General features: G+C 43.1%; 1 protein-coding gene and 1 long non-coding RNA gene across 8 annotated transcripts in view; one reads left to right on the forward strand and one right to left on the reverse strand.

Annotated features, from left to right (window-relative positions):
• Positions 1–1,809: 1,809 nt before the first annotated feature.
• Positions 1,810–10,041, reverse strand: LOC114677135 (uncharacterized). 2 transcript variants are annotated; one of them, XR_013415655.1, is made up of 4 exons: positions 9,854–10,041; positions 8,145–8,197; positions 5,524–5,629; positions 1,810–5,400 (listed from the first exon to the last, which is right to left on the reverse strand). It is a non-coding gene; the product is annotated as an uncharacterized LOC114677135 (long non-coding RNA). The 2 variants fall into 2 exon arrangements; XR_013415654.1 differs by having other exon boundaries at positions 1,810–5,629.
• The window catches only part of AGK (acylglycerol kinase), a 103,549-nt gene continuing 85,175 nt past the window's right edge, over positions 9,566–27,939 (forward strand). For 2 of the 6 annotated variants that reach the window (XM_015135060.3, XM_077994584.1), the window contains exons 1-2: positions 10,114–10,322; positions 14,598–14,712. In XM_015135060.3, coding sequence (XP_014990546.3) covers positions 14,612–14,712 — 101 coding nt within the window. In that variant the 5' untranslated portion in view covers positions 10,114–10,322; positions 14,598–14,611. 6 annotated transcript variants of the gene reach the window in all.

Genomic DNA, 27,939 nt, shown 5'->3' on the forward strand with positions numbered 1-27,939 from the left:
ACTTACTGAGGAACCCGGGCTGAGACAGCTAGCAATGTGCAAGGGGCATGGGTGAGCATGCAGACATATGCACACACACATACACACCCCGTATCATACAAATACTATTGAAATGTAAAGGAAGGTTTGTTGAGAAAAACTTATAGTAGCGGCAGCAAAGAGAGGAGGAGGAAAAGAGTGCATATGACATGATCCCTTAAATTCTTGTTATTTCATATTGAGATGTTCTTGGATTGGACACAGCTGGTCATACTGTGGAACGTCTTCCAGGAATGGAATCCTGTCCCTTCTGCTTTTTGTATTTCTAGGTAAGTTGGGAGACAGACAGAAACACCTGGTCTACTATGTGATGCTGGGAGCATCCACACCGAGGAAATGACTAGGATCTGGAACTTAGCTAGGGGAGCCTGCACACCAAGCCAGAGATGTTGCATTCTTTGTTGACCTGGCTCAGTCCTACCAACTCAGCTTACAGTTAAGCCGGCTAAAGCTGGAAGGGAAGCAAGTCACCAGAGGCCCTAAGCAAAAGATTTTTTCTCATCAGGGACAAGTCACCACAGTTTTCAAGGGGAAATAAAGTTGCTGCTGTACAATGAGGGCAGGAAGATGAATGCATGAAACCCAGAAGAACACCCTGGGCACCTCTTTATGTTGCCATATCCGGTGCGAGTGTTAGTGAAAGACGACTACATTTCCAACCAGGCAGGCCCAGAACTCAATCCTCCAGGAATGCAGATCAGATCCCCCTTGCCCTCTGCAAAAACAAACCAAAACAAAAAGCCTAGCTCGAGACCAGGTGCAGTGGCTCACACCTGTAATCCCAGCACTTTGGGAGGCCAAGGCAGGGGAATCACTTGAGGGAGGCTGAGGAAGCAGATCACTTGAGGCCAGGAGTTCGAGACTGGTGTGGCCAACATGGTGAAACCCCGTCTCTATTAAACAAACATAACAAACGAACAAAAAAAACAAAAAGCCTAGCCAGCTGAGGGCTGGCCTGAGGTGAGGAGGTATGAAATGAATAACAGAGGGGCAAGTCAGAATCACAGCCACAGCCCAGCAGCAAGTGGCAGAACCAAGAACTGCAACCTCCACTTGTGTTTCGCTTTTGTAAGGTCACATCCATTTATATGTTTTCATTTGATTTCCTTTGCTTCCCTGTAAGATTTGCCTTTAATGTTCTGCACTTTCAGTCTGATGTATCTGCTGGGTTTGTTTGTTTTGAGACAGAGTCTTGCTGTGTCACCCAGGCTGGAGTGCAGAGGCCTGATCTCAGCTCACTGCAACCTCTGCCTCCCTGGTTCAAGGGATTCTCCTGCCTCAGCCTCCCGAGTATCTGGGATCACAGGCACCTGCCACCATGCCCAGCTAATTTTTGTATTTTTTTTAGTAGTAATGGGGTTTCGCCATGTTTGGCCAGGCTGGTCTTGAACTCCTGACCTTGAGTGATCTGTCCATCTCAGCTTTCCAAAGTGCTGGGATTACAGTCATGAGCCACTGCACCGGGCCTGCTGTTATATTTTGAAAACTGCCTCTTCCCATCTCTCTACTCTCTCATTCTGGAGCTCCTATTAGACATCTATTGGATTTCATTCTGTCTTCCAGCACCTTAACTCTTATTTATATTTTGCCTCTCTTTTTCGTCTTCTTGCTGTATTGGGTTAATATCCTCACATCTGTCTTCTAGTTCAACAATTTTCTCATCAGCTGTGTTTAACCTCCTGTTTAACTTATCACTGAATTTTTAATTTTAGTAACTATGCATTTTAAAACTTTCTGGGTATTATACTGAGTTCTTTTAAAATTTTGCTATTTTGTTTTTCTTTGTGCCTTGTATTCTTCTTAAGATTTAAATTTTTATGTTTAGTAATGATTTTGATCATTTTGAACTACTTTATTTCAAACTATAATTCAATTATTTTAAGTTTGTGGGGCTCTAATTCTCCTTTGGGTTTTTTTTCCCTCACTTACTCAAGGTAAATCATTTTTTTCATGTATTTTGTGATTTTAAAAAATTGTGACATCTTTAGAAAGGTTTTTCAAAAAACAGGAAAATCCTTTTTGGCCTGGTATGGGAGCATTCCCCCAGAGGCCTTTGTGTTTGCTTCTGTCAGACACTCAAAGCTATTATCAGTCTGGGACAAATTTTTATATTAACTTTCCCAGTTTTGAGACTTCTGTACCACTGAGATAATGTGTATTCAAATTAGAAAACCCACCCTAGGCACAGATTTGGTGTTATCACTTATTTGGGGACTCTTTTTCCACCTAGAGCTCGGGCTGGGACACACTGCTTCCTTGTCATCTTCCACATTGGTGAGTAGTTTTAAAAAAATTTTTTTCCCTAGTGATGTAGTCAGAGGTTTTGCTTCCAGCTCCCTGACTTTGGAGGACCCAAGTTCTCATGTCTTGTGCTGAGACATAGCTCCTAGATTGTTGAGCTGGAACCCTCAAGCCAGGCAATCACATCATCGGCTCATGTATTTCCATTTTAGCTTTCAGGTCCCGCTTATTTTCTGGCCCCATGGATGAAGCTTCCTTTACAGCAAGTTCAGTTATGCACTATGAATCCTCTTGTTATGTTTTAACCAGAATTTCTAGGTATTGGAAATAGGGAGACTTTGCAGGTCTACTACCTTGCCAGAACCAAAATTCCCCAAAAAAGTCTTATAATGATGGTGAGTACCTGTTGTTCTCCAGTGCCCCATTCTTAGAGCAATTCATAGTTAAAAAAATAAGAAAATTCAGAGTTGTTATTATATGGTAATGTATTAGGATGACAATACCATAATTACTGTTTTGTTTGAAATTTGGTTTCCTAAAAAAAAAAACAACAAAAAACTGCTGGACTCTATGCTCCTGGAAATGAAAAAATGAATTACCAAAGTAAAAAACTTAAAATTCATTCCAGGTAGAAGTTCCCTCTTCTTGTTCCAGGGTACTTAGAATTTGGTTTACTCCTGAAAACTAAAATTTGCAAACAATGTTGGAGACCTGGCTTGATACAATCAATGTGGGCCCTATGTTTGTTCCTACTCACTGTCATATTAAACAGGCAGCTGGAAAGTGCCGACCAGGGCCTAGCTGGAGTCAGGAGGAATAAGTGGCAAAGGATGACAAGAAAACACATTAACAAGAGAAGTCACATTCGGGAAAAGGCAGGGCCCATATAGGTCATGGGTGACAATGGGCAACATAGAGGGTTCTCATAAAATCTCATGCAATAATGTGAAAAAGTATTCTCTGTCCTAGGAACCTGTTGGTTTCTTGAAAGGCCTCATTTACATGTTTCCAATCTGGTAGCAGTAGATTCAGTGGATATTAAAGGTCATAATAAGGAAAGGATTTTAAGCACAAATACCACAAGAACACCATTTCATATTTTTTTCCTTAGGGGAAACAAAGTAGTCTAAAGAAATATCTGTATGCAAAAAATGAGCAAATAAACCAAGATAAGTGTTAAAAGAATTTGTACACAATTGTCCGTGATAAAAGTACTGACCCTAGGGAGCACCTATTCCCACAAGCAGGTTTCATTGGCGATGCTACATACTAAGGTTACTAATGGTGATAAGAACACTATATCTTTTTTTTTTTTTAAAACTTTTAACTCTATTTTAGTGTTAAGGAATCTACAGAAAAAGAGCATAGCACAGGTCCAAGGTCCAGGGAAATGACCGGAGGATGATTTTAGGAAAAACCAAAGGTTAAGCATCCTGTTGATGTCAACTTGCTTTCTTCTGTCATTGATTTTCACCCTTAAAACCTTGCCATAGGCCAGTGCGGTGGCTCACACCTGTAATCCCAGCACTTTGGGAGGCCAAGGCAGGTGGATCACGAGATCAGGAGTTCGAGACCAGCCTGGCCAATATGGTGAAACCAGTTTCTACTGAAATACAAAAATTAGCTGGACTTGGTGGCCCACACCTGTAGTCCCAGCTGCTCAGGAGGCTGAGGCAGGAGGATCACTTGAACCCGGGAGGTAGAGGTTGTAGTGAGCAAAGATCATGCCACTGCATTCCAGCTTGAGCGACAGAGCAAGATTCTGTTAAAAACAACAACAACAACAACAAAAATCACACAAAAAAACCTTGCCATCATATATATATATTTTTTTATCACTGTCCTCATTGTGTTTCCTATCCACCAATATAGCCTACGGCTTGCAGTTTATCAAGTTGGTGCTTATGGCTCCAGGGAACAGAAAACCCTGACTCTAGCCTAAACAATAAGATAATTTATTATTTCACATAATAGGATGTCCCAGAGTTTGGGCAAACTCCAGACACAGTACAACCATTTGGTTCCGTGATGTCATTGAGGACCTGGGCTCTTTATCATTTCCCTGGGACATTGTCTGTGAGTTGGCTTTGCCCCAGGGCTGGCTCCCTTCATGGATGAAGAATGACTATAGCAGTTTCAGGCATTACGTACACATAGATGACCCAATAGGAGAAAAGTGCGACCATCTCTTTCTCTTTTTTTAAAAACAGCTTTATTGAGATATAATTCACATACCATACAATTTTCCCACTTAAACTTTATGTTTCACTGATTTTTAGTAGATTCATAGGGTTGTCCTACAACTACCACCATCAAGTTTAGAACATTTTCATCTCTCTAAAAATAAATCCCATACCCATTAGCAATCATTTCCCACTTCTCCCCAAGCTCCCCCCAACTGTAGTCCTAGACAACCTCTAATCCATGTTCCATTTTCATGCATCTGCCACTTCTGGTGGTTTCATGTAAGTGGAGTCATATCCTATGTGGTCTTTTGTGACTGGCCTATTTTGCCTAGCCTATTTTTTTTTTTTTTTTTTGAGATGGAGTCTCACTCTGTCACCCAGGCTGGAGTGCAGTGGCGTGACCTTGACTTGCTGTAGCTTCCGCCTCCCGGGTTCCAGTGATTCTTCTGCCTCAGCCTCCAGGTGGCTGGGATTACAGGCATGCACCACCGTGCCCAGCTAATTTTTGTATTTTCAGTAGAAATGGGGTTTCACCATGTTGGCCAGGCTGGCCTCGAACTCCTGGCCTCAGATGATCCTCCCACCTCGGCCTCCCAAAGTGCTGGGGTAACAGGCGTGAGCCACTGAACCTGGCCTGCCTAGCCTAATGTTTTTAACATTGATTGCCATTTCTTTCTTGAATTCTCCCTTTTAAGAGGAAACCTTTCCTAGAGATCTCTCAGCAGACTTCCTTTTAAGACTGTTCTAAATCGAGTGACATGATCTATTCCTAATCTAATCATTGGAGATGGAAAAGGAATGACTGTGATTACCTAAAGTGAGTGTAAACTAACCCTTGGCAAAGGGGATGGGGTTATCTAGTCACCTGCTCTGTAGTTACAGGCAAACAGGGGCTGGGAAGGTGAAGAGTGGATGTCTGAACAAAATTTAGTTCCTGTTAGGAAAGAAGAAAGGGGCAATGGATGTTAGGTAAGGAGATAAAATGTACACTACACTTTAACGATACAACATAACAGTTATGAAAAAGGATAAGAATGGCGAAGGGGGCTCCACTTACCTTTGGTTTATTTATTCCACCAGTCTTCCTTCCTTCCTTTTTGTTTTACACCTGTAAGCTTCAGACTCTAGAGTGGTGGGTTCACCAACCACTCCAAATCCTACCCCTGCAATGGATTTTATTATACCACCAGGTTGAGTGAAGCTGACCAACTTCAGGGGCTTCAGGGAGGAGGCAAAGGCAGGGAGCGGGTAACTGAGAGGTGAGAGCCACACAGTACCCACTTTCTAGGTAATCAATCACCAGCAATTCAGCATGCCATCATTGCTGTTCTAGCCGTATGTAGTTGATGTATGCAAATGAGAGGGAGGTTGCAAATAGAATTTTTTGATACATATATTAAAAAATTATGTATCTCTATCTTGTCAATGAGCAAAAAATTGAAATGTGGGACTACCTTAAACCTCGATTCTGTCTCTCTTGTCTTATGTTCTTGAACACTCTTCCACAGTAGGGGGCAATCTGACTGGAGAGTGAAATACTCTTTCCTGTTGAATGACCATGGCACTCCTGTCTTAGTTTCTTCTCACCCTATTTCTAGGCCAAGGTCATTTCCCTCTAACATCCTTAATAACAGATTCTGAGCCAAGACCAGGCACAGTGGCTCATGCCTGTAATCCCAGCACTTTGGGAGGTTAAGACAGGTGGATCACCTGAGGTCAGGAGCTGGACACCAGCCTGGCCAACATGGTGAAACCCCATATCTACTAAAAATACAAAAATTAGCTAGGCGTGGTGGTGGGCTCCTGTAATCCCAGCTACTTGGGAGGCTGAGACAGGAAAATTGCTTGAACCCAGGAGGTGGAGGTTGCAGTGAGCTGAGATCACGCCATTGCATTCTGGCCTGGGTGACAGGAGCAAAACTGCATCTTTCAAAAAAACAGACAAACAAAACAAAACAGGTTCTGAGCCAAGAGAACGTTACCTCAGGATTGGTTCTGGACTAATGAGAAGCTACTGGGATGGTCAGCCACCATATTTGGAAAATGCTAGAGATCTTGAGATGTAAGTAAGACTCTTCTATTCTTGGGATCTACTGGGTGTCAGTCAGTACATTTACCCTCAAGGGAACATAAATTCATTTTGTAAGCAACTGGGGCCCATACTTTCAATGTGTCACTTATTTCAATATGCAATAAGTATAGTAGTATATGTGGCAATGTGTTAGATGTGAAAAGAGACACAAGTCCCTATCCTTGACAGTGAAAAATGGTCTTCTCTGAAGATCCCAGGTAAGGCTGAAGACCAAGGCAAATTCCAAATAGCTGCTTGGGATGACTTTTCTGCTCCTTGGGAACCTCACTCAGCTGTCAGCGATAGTGAACAGAGCACATGGAAAAGGAAGTACATAAGCCAAACCCTTCTCTCTGGCTGTGTGCATTTGGATATTTGGATCTGTCTTTGGTCCTCTCTGTGGCATGAATGTGCCATTGAGCCTTAGGGACTGTGCCTGAGGCACTGTTCCAGGCATCTAAGAGCCAGAGTGTCAGACCTGAGTCTTCTCTGGCATTGTAGATCCTTAAAATGGATCAGCAGAGGAAGCTCTCCAGGACTCTCTTTGACTGTGAGAGGGAACTTGTGTTAGTCCTTGACTAAGAGGTTTTTTTTTTTTTTTGAGAGGTAGTTTTGATCTTGCCCAGGCTGCAGTGCTTTGGCGCGATATCGGCTCACTGCAACCTCTGCCTCCCAGGTTCAAGCGATTCTCCTGTCTTAGCCTCCCACGTAGCTGGGATTACAGACACCTGCCACCACGCTTGGCTAATTTTTGTAATTTTAGTAGAGTCATGGTTTCACCATGTTGGCCAGGCTGGTCTTGAACTCCGACCTCAGGCAATCCACCCGCCTCGGCCTCCCCAAGTGCTGGGATTACAGGCTTGAGCCACCGCACCCAGCCTAACAGAAGCTCTTGGGGCTGCCTAAGTCAGACTGTCAGGTTTCTGTTGGGCTGCAGGAACCCATTAAGGGCTGGCTAGAGCTTGAGCCTGATTATGCTGGAATCTGAATGCATCCTCATAAAATGGGATTTGGAAGAGAGCAGAACTGGTATAGGTCTCCAACACTCCGACCTACACATCTGCCTGCAGGTGTGTATTCAGATTCCCTCCATCTCCTATATTTCCATCCTTCTTATAAAAATACAGGATGCATAGCAGAAATAAGTGATGCAGACTAAAAATATTACCATCATTCAAGAAAGGGGCAGGTCAACAAGGATGTGGCTATCAGGAAAGGCTGCGTGAAGGGGAGCTATGCAGGAAGGATGTGATTAGGATGGGCAGAGAGGAGGAATGGGGACACTGGAGGTTTGTGTGGGACTTCATAAATGGTGGACAGAAATAATTTAAATACTGATTCACTAAAAGTATTTAAATATCAACCTGTCACCCAGGTCGAATTCTCCAGGAAGCATATTCTAAGACAGTGTGTACTAATTCGTTTCTTGTGGCTGCTGTAATAAGTTACTACATACTTAGCAGCATAAAACGACAAACTTTTATTATCTTATAATTCTGGAGGTCAGAAGTCTAAAATGGTCCTCAGGGTTGCATTCCTTCTGGCTCTAGGGGAAAATCCACAGGCAAACATACAAGCATGAGCACATTCCATGTGGTCATACTCACATTCACACGTGATGCAGATGTCCCAGCCATGATGGATCTGGTCTTTAGGGGCCCTGAAGAACGGAAATGAGTACAGAACTCCCTATTCATATAATCCAAAACAAAATCAGCCCCAAAACAACACCAGCAAAAAGCATACATATGTGTGAAGTTAAAAAAAAATTCTTTCTAGATTGTTCTGATTGGACAATTACGGAAAGTTCATCAAAGCTGACCTTTTCTTATTTGGGGAACCACTTTCATGCTGAAGCCCTAAAGCATATGCTGAGTCTGAACCTTGGAACATCAGCATCAAGTCTCAGATTTTTCTAGCCTGCAGGTGAGCAGCTCAGCAGCTTATCTCCACACATAAACGCTTTAGATAGTTGGAAAAGAAGAACTGAAAATAATGGTCTTCCATACTCTATGACAACATTTTAAAGCTAGAAGGGTTTTTAAAAATGGTAATGTTCTCAGTCCCCTAGTTTACAGGTAGAGACTCAGGAGAGAGGGCTAGAAAGTTCTTGCTACTAAATAGTGTGACCCAGTGAGGACTGGTGCACCCTGGCATAAGGAATAGGTTTACTGCACCATAACTTCATTGAATGTTTCCCCCCACCGCCTTTTTTTTGTTTTGTTTTTTGTTCTGAAGCATTCAACTAGGGGGACATAGGTAAGTCTACACGTAGGAAATGCGCAGACTCAAGCGCCATGGGGCAGGAACCATGAAGGGCATTGTACCTGAGCATATCCCCAGTGCCTGTTGCAGGGCCTAGCACACTTTCAAATGTTGGTTGACAGGCCGGGTGCTGTGGCTCAAGCGTATAATCCTAGCACTTTGGGAGGCCGAGGTCGGTGGATCACTTGAGGTCAGGAGTTCGAGACCAGCCTGGCCAACATGGCGAAACCCCCGTCTCTACTAAAAATGCAAAAAAATTTAGCTGGGCTTGTTGGCACACATCTGTAATCCCAATTACTCGGGAGGCTGAGGCATGAGAATTGCTTGAACCCGGGAAGCAGAGGTTGCAGTGAGCTGAGATTGTGCCACTGCACTAGAGCCTGAGAGAGTGAGACCCTGTCTTAAAAAAAAGTTGGCTGACTGAATGCTGGAAGGAAGAAGGACCTGGCTTGGTCCCCACCCACACCAATCTGGGGGGCGAGTACAGAGTGTAAACTGTCTGGAGGTTGGCATTGGCCTAGCTTCTCCGTTACTCTCTTGTTCTTTAGAATCCAATCAAGCACCTGTGGCCAGAGAGATGTGTAAAATGGAAACCAGTCCCACCAGTCCCTGACTGCACCCCCTCAATGCCTTCTCGCCCTGTTTAACGTCATGTCCAAACTCCTGGCCGCGGTGGCCTGTCTCCACCTCTCCAGCTTCCTCGCTTGGCTTGGCCTTTCTCCTTAGCTCTCTCTGCCTCACCCGCACCGGCCTGCAACTCGCCAGACTGCCCCAGGTTTCTGAGCTTCTGCACAGGCCCTTCCCTCTCCAGGCTCTCTCCCCTGGATCTTTGCTTCAGCTGCTCCTTCTTGACATTCAGGTCTCAGACCAATGGCCCCGTACTCAGAAGGCCTAGCACAGGCCGCCTAATTTCACGCAGTTCTCCCCCAACCCGCGCTGCCTTCCGTCACCCGTTTCATTTTCTTCATGGCACGGAGCACCATCTCCAACGGCCTTGTTCATTTAGTTAATTTATTTTCCGACTTAGTTCCAGGCGCTAAAGCAGTGTTACCTTGGCAGACTTCCCATCAAATATAATAATATTTGCAAAGGATGGATGGATGAAAGGAAGAATGAGCCAATCAACGAGGGAACGCGGGGAAAGGCAGCCTCAGGGCGGCAGGCCCTGCCACCCACACCGTCCCTGGGCATCCAAGCCGGTTCCCGCCCCCGGCCCGCGCGCGCTCGCAGACCCGCGGCGGAACCCGAGGGCAGCGGCAGCGGTTTCCCTTGAACGAGCCGGGGAATCTGGTGGGAGCACACAGGAAAGGCAGAGCCGCGAGCTGGACCAGCCGTGGTGAGTGCAGCGGCGTCCGGGCGGGGAGCGGAGTGCGGGGCGCTGGGAACGGGCGCGCGAGCGGGGTGGTAGTCGGGATGGGGGCCCGGGGCGCTGGGCGGAGCCTCTGGAGTCTCGCTGGGCCGAGAGCCTCGGGTACCCGAGCATCAGGCGTTGTGGGTGCAGGCGGCTGCGCGGCTTGAGGGTAGGGGGTGCGGGCCTGGCCGGCGCGGCGGGGGAGGGCCTCGCGCGGATCTCGTGGTCACTGCGGGAGTCAGCTGCCCTGGGTTCGAGTCCCAGAGCTGTTGCTAACTTGTGAACCCTCCCTCACTCCACCCCTTGGACTTCAGTATAGTCCTTTGCAAAATGGGGTCAATAGTATCCCATCCATTGATGGGATGGTTGGTTCATTCATTCTGGCGCTTTACTAGGTTCTGGTGCTGCAGATGGATAGACAGAACTTGCCCACGAGGGGTTCACTGTCTAGTGAGAAAAACATTTCCACCTGGATGCTCCACAGGCATGTCAAATTCAGTGTCTCTTAAACCGCACTACTCTTCTCCACAAACCTACCACTCAAATCTAAATGATTGGAATCACTATTCAATCAGTCACCCAAGCACAAAAACCTGGCTTGGTTCCTCCTCTCTCACTTCCTACAGTCAATGAACCACCAAGTGCTGCCAATTTCTACTTTCTAAAGCTTTCCAAATCCATCCTTTATCTTGGTTTGTTCTTTTAGGTGCCTAGAGATTATGGCAATAACTTCCTAATGGTTCTCTTTAGCTTTAATTTTAGCTTCTTCCAGTTCATTTTTCATTCTGCTACAAAGTGGTCTTTTAACAGTTCAAATATGATTATATCACCCACCTGCTTAAAGCTCATTAAAGGTTTTTCATTGTCTTCAAAATAATAGCCAAAGTCCTTAGTGTGGGTTCAAGGTGGTCTTTTCTAAACCCCCCGTGGTCCTCAATCCTTTATCTCTAAACCACTGTTTCTCAAAGTCTGGTATAGTGGTGACCTCCATTACAACCAACATGGGAGTACTTGTTAAAAGTGAAGATGACAGCTTAATTCCAAAACAAATGAGACTCTTTGGGGAGGGGGCAGTTTCCAGGATTCTGTGTTTTTAACAAGTCCTGCACTAAAGGTTGAGAACCCCTGTTCTAGACACTCCAATTTTTACTCTGCTGTTGATGGGGTACGGGACACACTGCCCCAAAATATGACTCGTTGGCATTAGAGGAAACAACTGAAGCAGGAAAGTCACTTTGTGGCTTTTCCACTCTTCTCCCCTGAAGCAGGCCAGGAAATAAGTCTTTGACCTTCTTCTGTATGAGACCCTCCTGTGAGAGGTGCTCATCCTATGAGTATAGGATCGAGGAAAGGAATGCCCTTATCTTTGAAGACACAGGTACACAGAGAAGAATCTGAACAAACAGGCCTTGCTAAGTTCTCCCTAGCGTATTACCGTGAGATCATACCCCCTTTTTCCAGTCATACTTCTCCACGGCCGTCCACTCTGCATCAAACCTAGCATAAAAATACATGAATTTACCCGTTTCTGGGTATTCATTTTCTTAGGAAGGTTCCTGTGTCGCCTAAAACTTACCTTAAATAAATATGTATGTTTTTCTCTTGTTAATCTCTCTCTTGTTATAGGGGTCTCAGCCATGAACCTAGTTCTCCCCTCACTACCTACGTATTTTTCTCTCAACACACTTTACTGTCATTTATGCCTTTGTACACTCTCAGTTTGGGCTACTGTAAAAAAAAAAAAAAAAAAAAAACCAAAAACTGGGTGGCTTAAACAACAGAAATTTAATTCTTACAGTTCTGGAGGCTGGAAGTCCAAAGTCAGGGCCAGTATGGTTGAGTGCTTGGTGATAGCCCTCTTCCTTGGTTTGTAGATATCTCTTCTTGCTGAGTCTAGTCTTATAAGGACACTAATCCCTTTCATGGGAGCCACTCTCATGACCCAATTATCTCCCGAAGGCTCTATCTCCTAATACCATCTCACTGGGGATAGGGCTTCTATATCAGCATTTTTGGGGAACACAGCATTCAGACAATAGCATCCACAAAGCTCCTTCGTTACTTTAGTGACTCCTCCTCATTCTTCAGGGCTCAGGGAAGACTTCATTGACTGTGCGTCACCGCCTCAGCCCTAGACCAGGTTAGGTTCATTCTTGGCAGACTCTCACAAAGCCTTGTGCTGACTCATTTATCTCACTGTACTGCAATCATAATTGTATAATTGTGTTAGCATTGTGGGTTTGACAGTTGTGATTACTTGAGAACGAATGAGACCGGTTCTTCTCTGCCCTCACACTCAGCACAGAGCCTACCACATAGGTGTTTATTAAAGGGCTCTTGAATGAAGGAGTGATTTAGGGTCAGATGGAGAGGAGTTCAATAATTAGTTGGGGGTTTGGAATCATGTGTCAGCCTGACGTTGTATGGGATTCACAGGAAGATGGTCTCCCTGGCATTGGCTTCACTGCTGCTTTCGATAAGGATGTTTCTTCCCTTGAGAGGAATTTTGTTTTTTTGTTTTTTTTTTTTGAGACGGAGTCTCGCTCTGTCGCCCAGGCTGGAGTGCAGTGGCCGGATCTCGGCTCACTGCAAGCTCCGCCTCCTGGGTTCACGCCATTCTCCTGCCTCAGCCTCCCGAGTAGCTGGGACTACAGGCGCCCGCCACCTCGCCCGGCTAGTTTTTTGTATTTTTTTTTAGTAGAGACGGGGTTTCACCGTGTTAGCCAGGATGGTCTCGATCTCCTGACCTCGTGATCCGCCCGTCTCGGTCTCCCAAAGTGCTGGGATTACAGGCTTGAGCCACCGCGCCCGGCCGCCTTGAGAGGAATTTTAACCAATGGAATTTAAAGGGAGTCATAAAAGAACTGGACTTTTAAGTGGAAACAGTTTCTTTTTCTTGGTCTATATACCTCACTAACAGATAGTCATAAAAAATTTCTTCTTAAATTTTTGTTTATCTAGAAACTAATTAAGTTCATTTTCAAAAACTTAGAAAGTACATTGCAATTTTAAAAATGAAATAAACATCACCCACCATTCCACAACCTAGAGGGATCTACTTTAAAAGTTTGTTTTTGAGCCAGGTGCAGTGGCTTACGTCTATAATCCCAGCAATTTAGATGGCCAAGGTGGGATGATTGCTTGAGGCCAGGAGTTTGAGACCAGCCTGGGCAACATAGTGAGACCTTTTCTCTAACAAAAAATTAGCCAAGTGTAGTGGTACGTGCCTGTGGTTCCAGCTACTCAGGAGGCTGAGGCAGGAGATTTTTTTGGGCCCAGAAGTTATAGTGAGCTACGATTGTGCCACTGGACTCAATCCTGGATGACAGAGTGAGACCCTGACTAAAAAAAAAAAAAATTTGTTTTTGTTTAATTCTATTTTTTTTTTTTTAATTTATACTCATGTTTGAACATAATTGGGATAATGCCAATTATATATGGCTTTTTATCCTGCTAATTTTACTTAACATTATGTTTTGGGTTTTTTCCACATCAGTACAAATTTGGGGTAAAAAAATATTTAATTGCTATTTAACTTATTCATTGAACAAATATTTCTTAAACAGCTATTGTATGCCGGATCTTGCTTTAGGCCTGGGATACAGCAGTGACCAGAACAATGTCCTTACTCTCATAGAGTTTACATTCCAGTAGGATTAGGCTAATAAACGAGCAAGTGAATATAAGCATCATCAAATAATAAGTGTCATGAAGAATAAAGATATTCTGTTATGTCACTCTGTTTTTTAGTAAAGTCTTCCTAATTTGCCTTCTTTAAAGGAGTGTATGAGTGTCTATCATTTTATTATGTCATCAGTGAATACGATCATTTAAAAAATTATTTTGGTCAATAATGATCTCTGTAATCTGCATGTCTTTGATTATTCAGGAAGTTGAACATTTTTAGATAGCCATGTGCATTGCCTCTTCATTGAGTTTTCTATACATGTTTTCTGTTTCTTTTCCTGTTGAGGACCTGGTATTTTCTTCTATTTTGAATTCGCCCTTCGTATTATTATTGTGTTTTTGGGACACTTATGATGGATAGACAAATGTATACTCTTAAACAGTGGTACAGTGAGGCTGTAAGGAGTCAGAAAAACCAGAGGAAGCCTGGAATTCCCTTCCTCTCTTTCTGCCCCATCCCTCTTCCCTCTATTACCATGAGGAAAAAGTGATCAGAGAGGGAAGAAGTATAGGTTAGGTGGAAATACGTGAAGGAAGAAAGAAAGGTGGATGTGTGGGTGGGTGAGAAGATGCAGATGATGGGAATAGAAGGGAGAAGATGAGCTGAGGCCAGAGGAGAAATGGTAAGGAGGAAGAGGAATGAGTGGGAAAAAGAGTGGGAGAGGATAAAAGAATGGAAGGTAGAGTAGTAATAGGGACATTACATGAAGATCATGGATAAATTTTTTTTTTTCTTTTTCTGCCTCTACTAACCTAGCAAATCTCTAGAAGATGACGGTGTTCTTTAAAACGCTTCGAAACCATTGGAAGAAAACTACAGCTGGGCTCTGCCTGCTGACCTGGGGAGGCCATTGGCTCTATGGAAAACACTGGTAATTATCTGACAGCCCCACTCCACCTTTGCACCCACAGCGAAACAGCCCCAAAGAGCTTCGGGTTAAAATCTTGTTCAGCTGTGCTTATCTCTATAAAACATGTGGTGTAAAAGAAAAATCAATGCGATTCAAAGCAAAAACAAAGACTTCTTGTACCCAGAGCTGGAACTACATGTGTACTCATATCCAGTGGATAGAGAATAAAGTAGATCAGAAAGGAAGCTATTTTTATTCATTACATTTATAGTTGAAGAAATTAAGACATCCTAGAGAAAGATAAGTCCTTTCCCAAGTTAGTAGTGTAAACACCAAAAATCTGAGACGGGGCTTAGTCAATTTAGTAAGTTTATTTCACCAAGGTTAAGGATGTGCTGTGACACAGCCTCACGAGGTCCTGATGACATGTGCCCAAGGTGGTCTGAGCACAGCTTGGTTTTATACATTTTAGGGAGACATGACACATCAATATATGTAAGATGAACATTGGTTTTGGTCTGGAAAGGTGGGACAACTTGAAACAAAAGCGAGACAGCTGAAAGTAGGGAGGAAGCTTCCAGGTCATAGGTAGATAAGAGACAAATGGTTGCATTCTTTTGAGTTTCTGATTGGTCTCTCCCAAGTAGGCAATCAGATATGTATGTATCTCAGTAAGCAGAGGGATGACTTTGAATAGAATGGGAGGCGGCAGGGCGCGGTGGCTCACGCCTGTAATCCCTGCACTTTGGGAGGCCGAGGCAGGTGGATCCTTTGAGGTCAGGAGTTAGAGACCAGCCTGGCCAACATGGTGAAACCCCATCTCTACCAAAAATACAAAAATTAGCCAGACAGTCGTGGTGCACACCTGTAGTCCCAGCTGCTCGGGAGGCTGAGGCAAGAGAATCGCTTGAGCCTGGGAGGCTGAGATTGTGATGAGCTGAAATCAGGCCACTGCACTCTAGCCTGGGTGGGAGAGTGAGACCCTGTCTCAAAAAAAAAGAATGGGAGGCACTTTTGCCCCAAGCAGTTCCCAGCTTGACTTTTTTTCTTTAGCTTAGTGATTTTGGGGCCCCAAGATTGATTTTCCTTTCACAGTAGTAAGCAAGGACTGGAACTCATGTCTCCCTGGCATTTTATTCCTTCTGTCTCTTACTATAGTCTCTTGATCTGTCATCAAGGGACACTTACTGAATTTGTTCCTCTATCCCCTGTGACTATCCTCATCTATCCCATTAGCTTACATTGACTTAAATGAGAAGTAGACTTTCAAACCTTTTGTTTAAATAAAGAATTCAGAGGAGTCATGGATTTTATTAGTCTTCATGCATGGAGGGAGAAGAAAGTGCCAAAGCTCCTCTTCTAGTTTAACACGGTAATAAGATTTAAATAAACAGATAAGCAGATAAGTTTTTGTATAAAAATTATGCAAATTATGACAGCAGCCAATCAAATTGCAGTCTTTTGGAGATTAAGGACTACATTTTAAGTATGTAGCAACACTAAAATCCAGATGTCTTAAATGACTGCTTTGTTGAACAGAAAACAGAACAATTACTCTTTGAACTAAAAGTCTTAACATTGGAAAAGAGATTCATATTGATATTTTGTGAACACTCTCAATTCATCACTGTGAGAATAACCTTATGATACAACATGATGTCTGCTTTTTTTGCAGCTGTGGAAAAATTGGAATATATTCCCCTTCTTTTCTTTCTAAGTATTGTCAAGGCCAGATGCTCAAATTCCATTAGCCAGCATCTAAGGAAAAGAGCAAACGTAAGAAGTTTAAAATTTGTAGTTAAGAAAAGGGTGGAGCAGATATTTTAACAAATAGAGCATGGAATGTTTGGCTTCTCCTTTTTCTAACTACACTTGAGTCCTCAAGGCCCCTTTGCAGGCGCATCCAATCTAGGTCATGGCTAGGTCAGTCGGGGGAAATTCCCACCCACTGAGGATTCCTGCTGTTTCTAGGTGAAGATTCGAGGAACTGTGTACTCTGTTCAGGATATCTTTAGAGGAACCATGATAAGTTCTTGCCCATGTAACCTTGAGACTTTAAAAAAGGACCATTAAGTCTTCAGGACTAACGGAGGCCTTATTCTAAATTGGATCTGAAACAGCTTGAGCCAGAAGTGTGGTGGCAGCCTGGAGGCCTCATTTTGCTCTTTCTCCACCCTTGACATTCAATGTTACTGCTGCAAATGCAAACTCCTGTTGTCCTATTGCTCTTCTTTTTCTCAGACTGTTCTCTTGCATGATTTGGTACTATTTAGCCTTTTTTAAAAAATTGTGGTGGAAAAACACGGGACATAAACATTTTCACCTTAACCATTTGTAAATCTACAGTTTGATGGTGTTAAGTATATTCACATTGTTGTTCAACAGATCTCTAGAACTTTTTCATCTTGCAAAACTGAAACTCTGTACCCATTGAACAACTGCCCATTCCTGCCCCACCCCATCTGCCTTTGACAACCACTATTCTACTTTCTGTTTCTAGGAATTTGACCACTTTATACTTTGTGTCAGTGAGTCATATAGTATTTATCTTTTTGTGGTTGGCTTGTTTCACCTTAAATGTCCATAATGTTTATCTTTACCTTTTCTTTTTTTTTTGAAATGGAATCCTGCTCTGTCACCCAGGCTGGAGTGCAGTGGTGTGATCTTGGCTCACTGCAACCTCTGCCTCCCAGGTTCAAGTGATTCTCCTGCTTCAGCCTCCCAAGCAGCTGCGACTACAGGCGCGTGCACCATGCCTGGCTAATTTTTCCATTTTTAGTAGAGACAGGGTTTTACACTGTTGGCCAGGCTGGTCTCGAACTCCTGACCTCAGGTGATCTGCCCGCCTTGGCCTACCAAAGTGCTGGGATTACAGGTGTGAGCCACCGTGCCCGGCCTGTATTATCTCTAAATGTAAAGATACATTCTTTACGTTTAAAGAGGTATGGCCTTTATATCTGTCAATGGACATTTTGGTTACTTTTACCTCTTGACTATTGTGAAACATGCTACAATTAACTCGAGTGTACAGATACCCCTTGGAGATCCTGTTTTTAATTGTTTTGGATATATGCCCAGAAGTGGGATTGCTAGATCATATGGTAGTCTATTTTTAATTTTTTGAAGAGCCTTCATACTGTTTTTCCATTGTAGCTCATCATTTTACAATCCCACCAACAGTGTACAAGGTTTTCAGTTTCTCCACACCCTCACCAACACTCATTATTTTCTGTTTGTTTGATATGGGCTATCCTTATGGGTGTGAGATGATATGTCATTGTGGTTTTGGTTTGCATTTCTCTAATGATTAAGGAAGTTGAGCATCTTTTCATATGCATGTTGGCCATTTAAAAATCTTTGGAGAAATGTCTGTTCAAGTCCTTTTTCCATTTTTAATTGAGTTTTTTGTTGTTGTTGTTGTTGGTTTGTAAGAGTTCTTTATGAATTCCAGATACTAACCCCTTGTGAGATTATAGAATTTGGAATATATTGTTTCCTATTCTGTAGCTGGCCTTTTTACACGATTGATCTTGTCCTTTGATATATGTTGTTTTTAGTTTGGTTAAGGCCCATTTGTCTACTTTTGCTTTTGTTTGCCTCTGCTTTTGGTGTTATATTCAAGAAACCATTGCTAAATCCGGTGTCAGGAAGCCTTTCCCTGTGTGTTCTTCTAGGAGTTTTATATTGGGTCTTACATTTAGGTCTTTAACAGATTTTGAGTTAATTTTTTTATATGATACAAGATAGGGGTTTGGCTTCATTATTTTCCATATGGATATCTAGTTTTCTCAATACCATTTGTTGAAGAGACTGTCCTTTCCCCATTGTGTGGTCTTGGCATCCCTGTTGAAGATCATTTGACTATATAGATGAGGATTTATTTCTGGGCTCTCTGTTGTTCATTAGTCTATATATCTGTATTTATGCCAATACCACACTGGTTTGATTACTGTTGCTTTGTAATATATTTTTAAATTCCGTAAGTATGAGGCTTCCATCCTTGTTCTTTTTCAAGATTGTTTTGGATATTTGGGGGTTGCTTGAGATTCCATATGAATTTTGGGATAGTTTTTCTATTTTTGCAAAAAATGTCATTGGGATTGCATTGAATCTGTACATTGCTTTGTAGAATAGACATTTTAACAATATTAAGTCTTCTAATTTATGAAAATGGGATGTCTTTTTATTTAATTGTCCTCTTTAATTTCTTTCAGCAGTGTTTTGTAGTTTTTAGCATGTAAGTCTTTTACCTACTTGCTTATGTTTATTCCTAAGTATTTTATTCTTTTGACACAGTTGTTAATGGGATTGTATTCTTAATTTCCTTTTCAGATTGTTCATTCTTAGGATATAGAAATATAACTGATTTTTGTGTGGTGTGTATCCTGCGACTTTGCTGAATTTATTAGTTCTAACAGTTTTTTTTTTTTTTTTTGGTGTAGAATCTTTAGGGTTTCTACATATAAAATTATGTCATCTGTGAATAGGGATAATTTTACCTCTTCCTTTCCAATTTGGATACCTTTATTTCTTGTTCTTGCCTCATTGCTCTGGCTAGAACTTCCTGTGCTATGTTGAGTAGAAGTGCTGAGTAACATCTTTGTCTTATTCCTGATCTTAGAAGAAAAACTTCCAGTGTTTCAAAACTGGGTATGATGTTAGCTGTGGGCTCATGATATACGGCCTTTATTATGCTGTGATACTTTACCTTTTGTTGCCCTCCCCCCATGTTTTTGCCTATATATCCCCAACCTTTTCACAGAACAGTGCTCACTTTCTTTATACCAAACTTGTTTTTACCATGAGAAAGTCTTACCCTGTCGTCTTCTTGAGTGGAAGCTGCCTTGTCCTTTCTTTCTTCTTCTTCTTCTTTTTTTTTTCCCCCCAAATCAGGTCATTTTATTATTGTGGTTTTTACACATTTTATTTTAATAGTTTTTGGGCAATAGGTGGTGGTTTTTGGTTACGTAGATAAGTTCTTTAGTGGTGGTTTCTGAGATATTGGTGTACCTGTTACTGGAGCAGTGTACACTGTACCCAGTGTGTAGTCTTTTATTCCTCACCCAACTCCCACCTTTCCCCTGAGTCCCCAGAGTCCCTTATATCATTCTCATGCCTTTGTGTCCTCATAGCTTAGCTCTCACTTATAAATGAGAATATATGGTATTCCATATATTCCATTCCTGAGTTACTTCACTTAGAGTAATGGTCTCCAACTCCATCCAGTTTGCTGCAAATGCTATTATTTCATTTTATGTTATGGCTGAGTAGTATTCCATGGTGTATATATACCACCTTTTCTTTAGCCACTCATTGGTTGATGGGCATTTAGGTTGGTTCCATATTTCTGCAGTTGCAAATTTTGCTGCTATAAACATGCATATGCAAGTGTCTTTTTCTTATAATGACTTCTTTTCCTTTGGGTAGATATCCAGTAGTGGGATTGCTGGATTTAATGGTAGTTCTGCTTTTAGTTATTTAAGGAATCTCCATACTGTTTTCCATAGTGGTTGTACTAATTTACATTCCCACTAGCAGCGTAAGTGTTCCCCTTTCACCACATCCATGCCAACATCTGTTATTTTTTAATTTTTTAATTACGGCCATTCTTGCAGGTGTATGGTGGTATCTCATATTTTTAAAATTTGCATTTCCCTGATAATTAGTGATATTGAGCATTTTTTCATATACTTGTTGGCCATCTGTATATCTTTTGAGAATTGTCTATTCATGTCCTTAGGCCACTTTTTGATGGAATTATTTGCTTTTTTCTTGCTGATTTGTTTGAGTTCCTCTGCAGTGGAGTGCCAGTGGGGAACAAGGACCTCTTCTCCAAGGCCCTGTGTGATCAGAGGCTGCCTGCCTGTTGGGGTTTAGGTGCAAACTTTCCCTACTGCGTCCAGTGCTGCAATTTTGTCTGTGCTGTGAGAAACTACCCACAAGCAGAAGGATCTGGAACTCAAGGCCTGCTCTTCAGATTCTTTTGTACCATGAAGTGATTGATTCCTTGATGTCGTGCTCTCCTGCTCCTCCTAGGGATGGGGCTTCCTGGGAACCAAAGTGCAATGATTGTTACTGGTCTTCTGGATCTAGCCACCCAGCAGGGATAGCGGACTCTGGGCCGGTGCTGGGGAATGTCTGCAAAGAGTCCTATGATGTAATCCATCTTCAGGTCTGTCAGCCATGGGTACCAGCACCTGCTGTGGTGGAAGTGGCAGGTGAATGATGTAGACTCTGTGAGGATCCTTGGCTGTAGATAGGTTTAGTGTGCTGGCTTTCTTGAATGCTGGTTATGCAAGTAGTGAAGTTGTCACATGGATAGACTCAGGACGTTTGGTTAGCCAGGATGTTGCAGGCAGTGGTGTTAGCTGTTGTTTTCTCCTTCCTGGTAGCAGTGTTACTCTGTCATGAGTTGTGGTAATGGCCTGAGTTGGTTGACCTTCAGCCAGGAGGTGGCACTTGCAAGAGAACACCAACTGCAGTAGTAATAGTGGGATTTGAACTTGCCCTAAGTTGGGGCAAGTATTCTGGTTTCTCAGGTGATGGGTGGGGCCATAAAACTCCCAAGAGTTTCTATATTTTGTGTTCTGCTACCAGGGCTCATAGAGAAATACCTTCAGGTGGGGGCAGGGTTAGGTGGGTCTGAGCTAAGACTGTCCTTGGGGAGGGCTTGCTGTGGCCACTGTGGGGTATGGGGAGGTGGTTCTCAGGCCAGTGGGGTTATGTTCCAGAGGGTATTATGGCTGCTTCTGTTGTGCCGTGTAGTTCACCAGGGAAGTAGGGGCTAGCTGGTAGTGAAAGGCCTAGTCCAGCTCCCACGCATTTAGTGAGGCTGTTCTCACTTCCAGAGTGCTCTGCTAACAGTGCCAAGTTTAGATCCAGGCAGCCTGTGCGCAGAACTCAGACCTGCCCCAGGTCATAAGCTTCCCCACTGAGAAAGCAGGCAAGGCTTTCAGGCCACACTCTCCACACTTGTCTGCCCACAACGTTGGTGGCTTCTGCAAGATATAGTCAGGGATGGCATCTGTGGGCTTGAGCTGGAGACTGGGTGTGCCTACAAGGTTCTTCCTGCTGCTGCTTCTACTTTTTTATTTCACACAGTTCCCTACATTCGTTCCAGCTCTGTGTGAGGTTAAATCCTTCGCCCATGATCTGGATTTTCAAATTCCCCGGTGGGGATGTGTGTTCAGAGGCAGGTTTTCCCACCTCACACTTTGGGGAATCACAGTTTTTCGTCTGTCTTGCAGCATTTGCAACAGTGTGTCACTTCTTTCAAAGGATCTGTGAATTCTTTCAGTTTTCCTGGTACATTCCTGTGGTGGTTCTTGGAACAAAAGATCACAGTGTGATTCTCCACACACTGTTCTGTCTGTCCAGGTGGGAGATGCAATGCACATTAGCCCTGCCTTTTATCCGTCATCTTGCTCCCATCTCTGTCCTTTCAAATGGGATCGGGGTATAAGGATGTTGGGATTCTCCTGGCCCTTCAGTAGCTGTTCCAAACCATTTATCTTCCATCTTATACATCTTCCATCCTTCAAGCCTTATATCTGGCTATCTAATAAAACCATAAATATTCCAGCCTTCTAGGATTTCGGTTACATTCAGCTTAGGCTTTGGTGCCTGGCTTATCAATGTCACTTTCTTTCTAAGTCCTGTTATCTTCCCGGACACCCTGAGTGTCCATATGGATGACCTACCTAACAACCTACCCCCACTTTCCTTGACTTCTCCTGTATCTGCAGCTTTGACCCACTACTCCACCTTCTTCCAACTTCACCCCCTTCTCATTGGTTGAATGCTAAACTTTATCACTTGCCCCTGTTCCACTTCGGTATCCCATTCTGTCATTACGGCCTGCTATTATTCCAGTTTTTTTCATTCCATTACTTCTGCTCTTCAGTGTTATTAGGATTTCTTGTCCCTTGGCGCCTCTGTTTTCTTCCCAATCTATCATTCTTCCTTGCTTTTCATCTTTTTTATATCGTAGATTCCTTGATCCAACACATCATACGTTCCTCAACTCCATTTTTCACGTCATTCCTGGGCTTTTTAATCTCTCATTTCCTCTCATTTTCACAACTAAAGGTTTGTTTTTGTTTTTGTTGTGTTTAGAGATGGGATCTCGCTCTGTCACCCAGGCTGGAGCGCAGTGGTGCGATCATAACTCACTGCAGCCTCAAAATCCTGGGCTCAAGTGATCTTCCCACTTCAGCTTCCTGAGAAGCTGAGACTATAGGTGCGTGACAGCACACTCTGCTGATAAAACTTTTTGAATAGGTTCTCTCTGCTTTCCTATCTCCCACTCATGCCACATCCTCTCCAATTTTCATTATAATTATTTTCACCAGTTTTATTTTGCATTCCTCTTGACCACTGTGTTAGTCTGTTCTCATGCTGCTAATAAAGATACCTGAGACTGGGTAATTTATAAAGGGAAGAGGTTTAATTGACTCACAGTTCCACATGCTGGGGAGGCCTCAGGAAACTTACAGTCATGACAAAACGGGAAGCAAACACATCCTCCTTCACATGATGACAGCAAGGAGAAGTGCTGAGCAAAAGGGGGAAAGCCCCTTTATAAAATCATCCGATCTTGTGAGAACTCACTTTCATGAGCACAGGGTGGAGGTAACCACCCCCATGATTCAATTACCTCCTGTTGGGCCCCTCCCATGACACATGGGGATTACGGAAACTGTAGTTCAGGATGAGATTTGGTGGGGACACAGCCAAACCATATCAGCCACTCAGCTTTAGACCCTGTTGACTTTCCTTGAAATGCTTCACTTTTTTGTCTTTTGACTCCCCAAATCCTGTTTTTCCTTCTCTGTCTCTGCCTGTTTCTTCTTCTTCTCCTTTGTTACTTCTTTTTTTTTTTTTTTTTTTTTTGAGACGGAGTTTCGCTCTTGTTGCCCAGGCTGGAGTGCAATGGCATGATCTCAGCTCTCCGCAACCTCTGCCTCAGCCTCCTGAGTAGCTGGGATTATAGGCATGCGCCACCACGCCTGGCTAATTTTGTATTTAGTAGAGACAGGGTTTCTCCATGTTGGTCAGGCTGGTCTTGAACTCCCGACCTCAGGTGATCCTCCCGCCTCTGCCTCCCAAAGTGCTGGGATTACAGGCGTGAGCCACCGTGCCCGACCTCCTTTGTTACTCTTCTCTTCCCTTCTACTCAGGCATTAGAGGAGTAGCTCTCTAGAACTCTGCCCTAGGCCTTCTTCTCACTTTATATGCTCTTCCTGCATGATCTCATCACTCATGATGTCTTCAGTTACCAGCAATATGAAGCCATCTCCCAGATTTTTGTCTCTATAAAGACCTCTTTTGAATTCCAGACCTGTATATACATTCAGCTACTTATTTGTCTATTTGGATGCTTCACGGGTACCTCAAACTTAACAGATGAAAAATAAAGTAAAAAGCTTTCCTGCCAAACCTGTTCCTTCCCAGTAACTGGTACCACTCACCATCCAATTTCCCAAACTAGGCCAGGCATGGTGGCTCACGCCTGTAATCCCAGCACTTTGGGAGTCCAAGGCAGGTGGATCAACTAAGGTCAGGAGTTTGAGACCAGCCTGGCCAACATGGCGAAACCCTATCTCTACTAAAAATATAAAAATTAGCTGGGTGTGGTGGTGCATGCCTGTAATCCCAGCTACTCGGGAGGCTGAGGCGGAGAATTGTGTGAACCCAGGAGGCAGAGGCTGCAGTGAGCCGAGATCACACCATTGCACTCCACACTCTACCTGGGTGACAGAGAGAGACTCTGTGTCAAAAAAAAAAAAAAAAAATTCCCAAACTAGGAATTTATGCATCATCCTTTATCCTCCTTCATTCCCCGCATCCAGGTCATACATTATAAAGGATTTTGCTCCCTCTACATCTCTTAATGTATTGAGTTTCTTTTTCCTGTCCTCACTGTCATGGCTTTTGTCCATACTACTATCATCTCTTGCCTGGGTCCTTAATGGCCTCCTCACTGTTCTGGCACCTACTTTGCCGGTTTCTAATCTATTTTGGACACTGTTGCTAGAGTAATCCTTTGTAAGTACAGATTGCTATTGCTTTGAGACTCGAAGCACAATATTCTTACCAGCTCTACATGTGCTTGGCCCCTGCATACATCTCTGGACTTGCAACATTTTATACTTTAACACATGGACCTTTCCTGTCTTCCAAAGTGACATGTTCTTTCTGTTTCAGGATTTCTTTGAATGTCTGCACATGCTGTTCTCCCTGGAACACTCTGACTTTCTCTTCTTCCTTAGGCAACTATCATTCCTCCAGGTCTCAAATGTTATTTCTTTAAGCAAGCCTTCCTTGTCCCCTCTAGTCAGGATTAGACAATCCTCTTACATTTTCTCCATAGTTCTATGAACTCCTCATATGTTGTTCATTGCTATTAGTGATTTTCTGTTGTTCATTTCTTCTGTTATATCATAAGACTCTACAGGCAGGGGTGCTGTTTGTCTTGCTCAGTGTTGTCCTGTAGGCCCAGTACATAGAAGACACTTGACACACATTTTACTTATGGAAGATGGAACAAATGAGAATGAAAGGATGAGTGTGCAGAGGGCAAATATCAACCTTATTAACGGACCACTCGGAATTCACAAACTAGGCTGTTGAGTCCTTCGGAAGGAAATTATACCCTAAATTCATAGGTTACTCTTTCAGTTTCTACAAATTTTATTTTGAAATACTCACAAATTTCCTTACCCACTCTATCTTCTCTATACTTATTCTTAAGCAACCTAACTCCTAGTTCAAAGAGAATATGAAAAACATGGGCAGTTACCCCAGAGTGCATATTGACATCCTTTCTCTCTGTCTCAGTGGCTGAGGCAGCCATCCTCCTGGTCAGCCCCTCTGACTCTTCCCGTTCTTTCACCTCCCATTGGTTGTCCATTTCCTCACTTACATCTTTAGTCTCAGACTTTCGCTTTCTCTCTCCTCTGTTTGTCAGAATCTTTCCTAGCTCATACATCTTCACTCAAGTCTGCATTCCCATGTGTTTGGTGACCTGCTCTCATCTTCCGTTGACACCATCCTCAGAAGTGTATCTCATACTTGCAGTCCTACCTCCATTTGAGAATAAGCTTAGTAAAATGGCTTGTATCCCATCATTTGATTGAACCTGCTCTTGATAAGGTCATTAATGGCCTCTTAGTTGTTAAATTAAAGGGATACTTTTCATGCCACATTTGATTTTCTTGGCCCGTATCCTTTTAGGTACCTTTAGATATCGTCCTGCTTTGAACGTTGGTGTCCCTCATGTTCCATTCTCATTCTACACACTCTGTAAGGGATCACCACCACATGGTTGTTTTCAGGTATGATATATGGATTTTGGAGTCATCATATTTTTCTAGCCCAGATACTGCTTTTCTTGACATTTTGTATGAATAGAAAACAAATATTTTTTGGTAACAGATTTGTGAAAAATTGCATATTTTAATTTCTTTTTATCTGACCCCTTTTGATAACTGCTCTTAGTTTGTCTTTTGATATCAGATATTTATTTGGAGGTTCTATTCCATTTTTACCTTATTTATAATTTTTTTCTCCATTGAGAATTCCACCCCCTTCTTTTTCTCCCTTCCCACAAGTTTCAAAGAAAAAGAAGTCTGTGATATTTTTCCCCTCTGCATAATTTCCCCACAGCAGGTTGCAGCAGTTGACAAGAGCAGCAGGGACTACTCTCAACTCGAGAAGAGCAATTGCAGAGGAGAAAATGACCCTGTTTGCTGAAAGTAAAGACAGTTTAAGGATTGCTGATTCCTCTTCAACTGCTTTTACCAAGCTTTCCAGCTTCCCTGGGGAAGATTATGTTCCAGGTTGTTCGGTTCATCATGTCAGCAGTTTACCTGCAATAGTCTCTCACTCATTTCTGGTCCTTTTAGTAGCAAAGAGTCTGCTAATAAAAAGTAGCATAGGAAAGGAGGCAGTGGAGTAAAAAAGTTGTCTCTGGAGTCAGACTGAACTGACGCTTCCTAGCAATGTGACCTTGTGTCTTAGGTTCTTCATCTGTACAATGGGGATAATAACAATATCTCATTGGATCACTGAAGGATTGATTAACTGATATAACTGGAAAGCTGTTAGCATCCTATCTGCTAGATTTAAGGGTTCAATAAATGCTAGTAATTGTGAGTACACTTGATATAATACATACTCAGCACTGTGGAAGTTAAAACCAGGTGCCGCTGGTGACTGGGTTGTGAGGGACTTCAGAGACCGCCAGTGGGAAGGGAGATGTGGCTCTGCCAGGTGGTCTAAGGTCTGAGCCTTTTATTTATTTCGACTTTCACATGTAACAAGACAGCTTGGAAAAGTATAGTTTTAAGACTGAGCCAACATAACTACAAAAGAGGCCTGCCATACGTGGTTAAAAGCAGCAAGCCATGTCAGAAGCCTTTTCCATCTGATTTGGGCTCAGATTGTTCCTGTATCACTGCGGACCTTGTCCTCGCTCTTCCCAGCTCTGGTCTGTCTCCCCATCATTTTGGCTTTGGCACAACTCCCCAGCTAACTCCCGTGGCTGAGCAGTTAACGATAGCTTAGCTCCTGCTTAGTTCTGGCACATGGTTCTCAGTTTACTCCTTTGGCTTAGTGCTTCTGACACCAGTTCTGCTACCCACCTTGGCCTATGACCCAGGGGCATCCCATTTCTTTCTTTCTTTTTTTTTTTTTTTTTTTTTTTTTGAGACAGAGTCTCACTCTGTCTTCCAGGCTAGAGTGCAATGGTGTGATCTTGGCGTGATCTTGGCTCACTGCAGCCTCCACCTCCCAGGTTCAAGCAATTCTTCTGCTTCAGCCTCCCTAGTAGCTGGGACTACATGTGCGTGCCACCATGTCCGGCTAAATTTTTTTTGTATTTTTAGTAGAGATGGGGTTTCACCATGTTGGCCAGGCTGGTCTTGAACTCCTAACCTCAAGTGATCCACCCTCCTCAGCCTCCCAAAGTGCTGGGATTACAGGCGTGAGCCACCATGCCTGGCACTTCCTATTTATTTCTATGGAGCATCTAGCTTCTCAGCTTAGGATCCTAGTACCTTCCTGGAGATTTTAAAATCCCACAGACACCATAAATTCCTTGACATTAAGCTTGCAAAGCAAGTGTGTTACTGTAGCAATGGTCCTGGTCCTTGTGTTTAAGGGTTTTAATTAATATTGGAGCTTTCTTTCTCCAAACATAGGAAAATTAATTTTGATTACTGTATATTGGCTTTTCTTAGCATTGGT

Source organism: Macaca mulatta, chromosome 3 (genome assembly GCF_049350105.2).
Source record: "Macaca mulatta isolate MMU2019108-1 chromosome 3, T2T-MMU8v2.0, whole genome shotgun sequence".
Classification (NCBI taxonomy): domain Eukaryota; kingdom Metazoa; phylum Chordata; class Mammalia; order Primates; family Cercopithecidae; genus Macaca; species Macaca mulatta.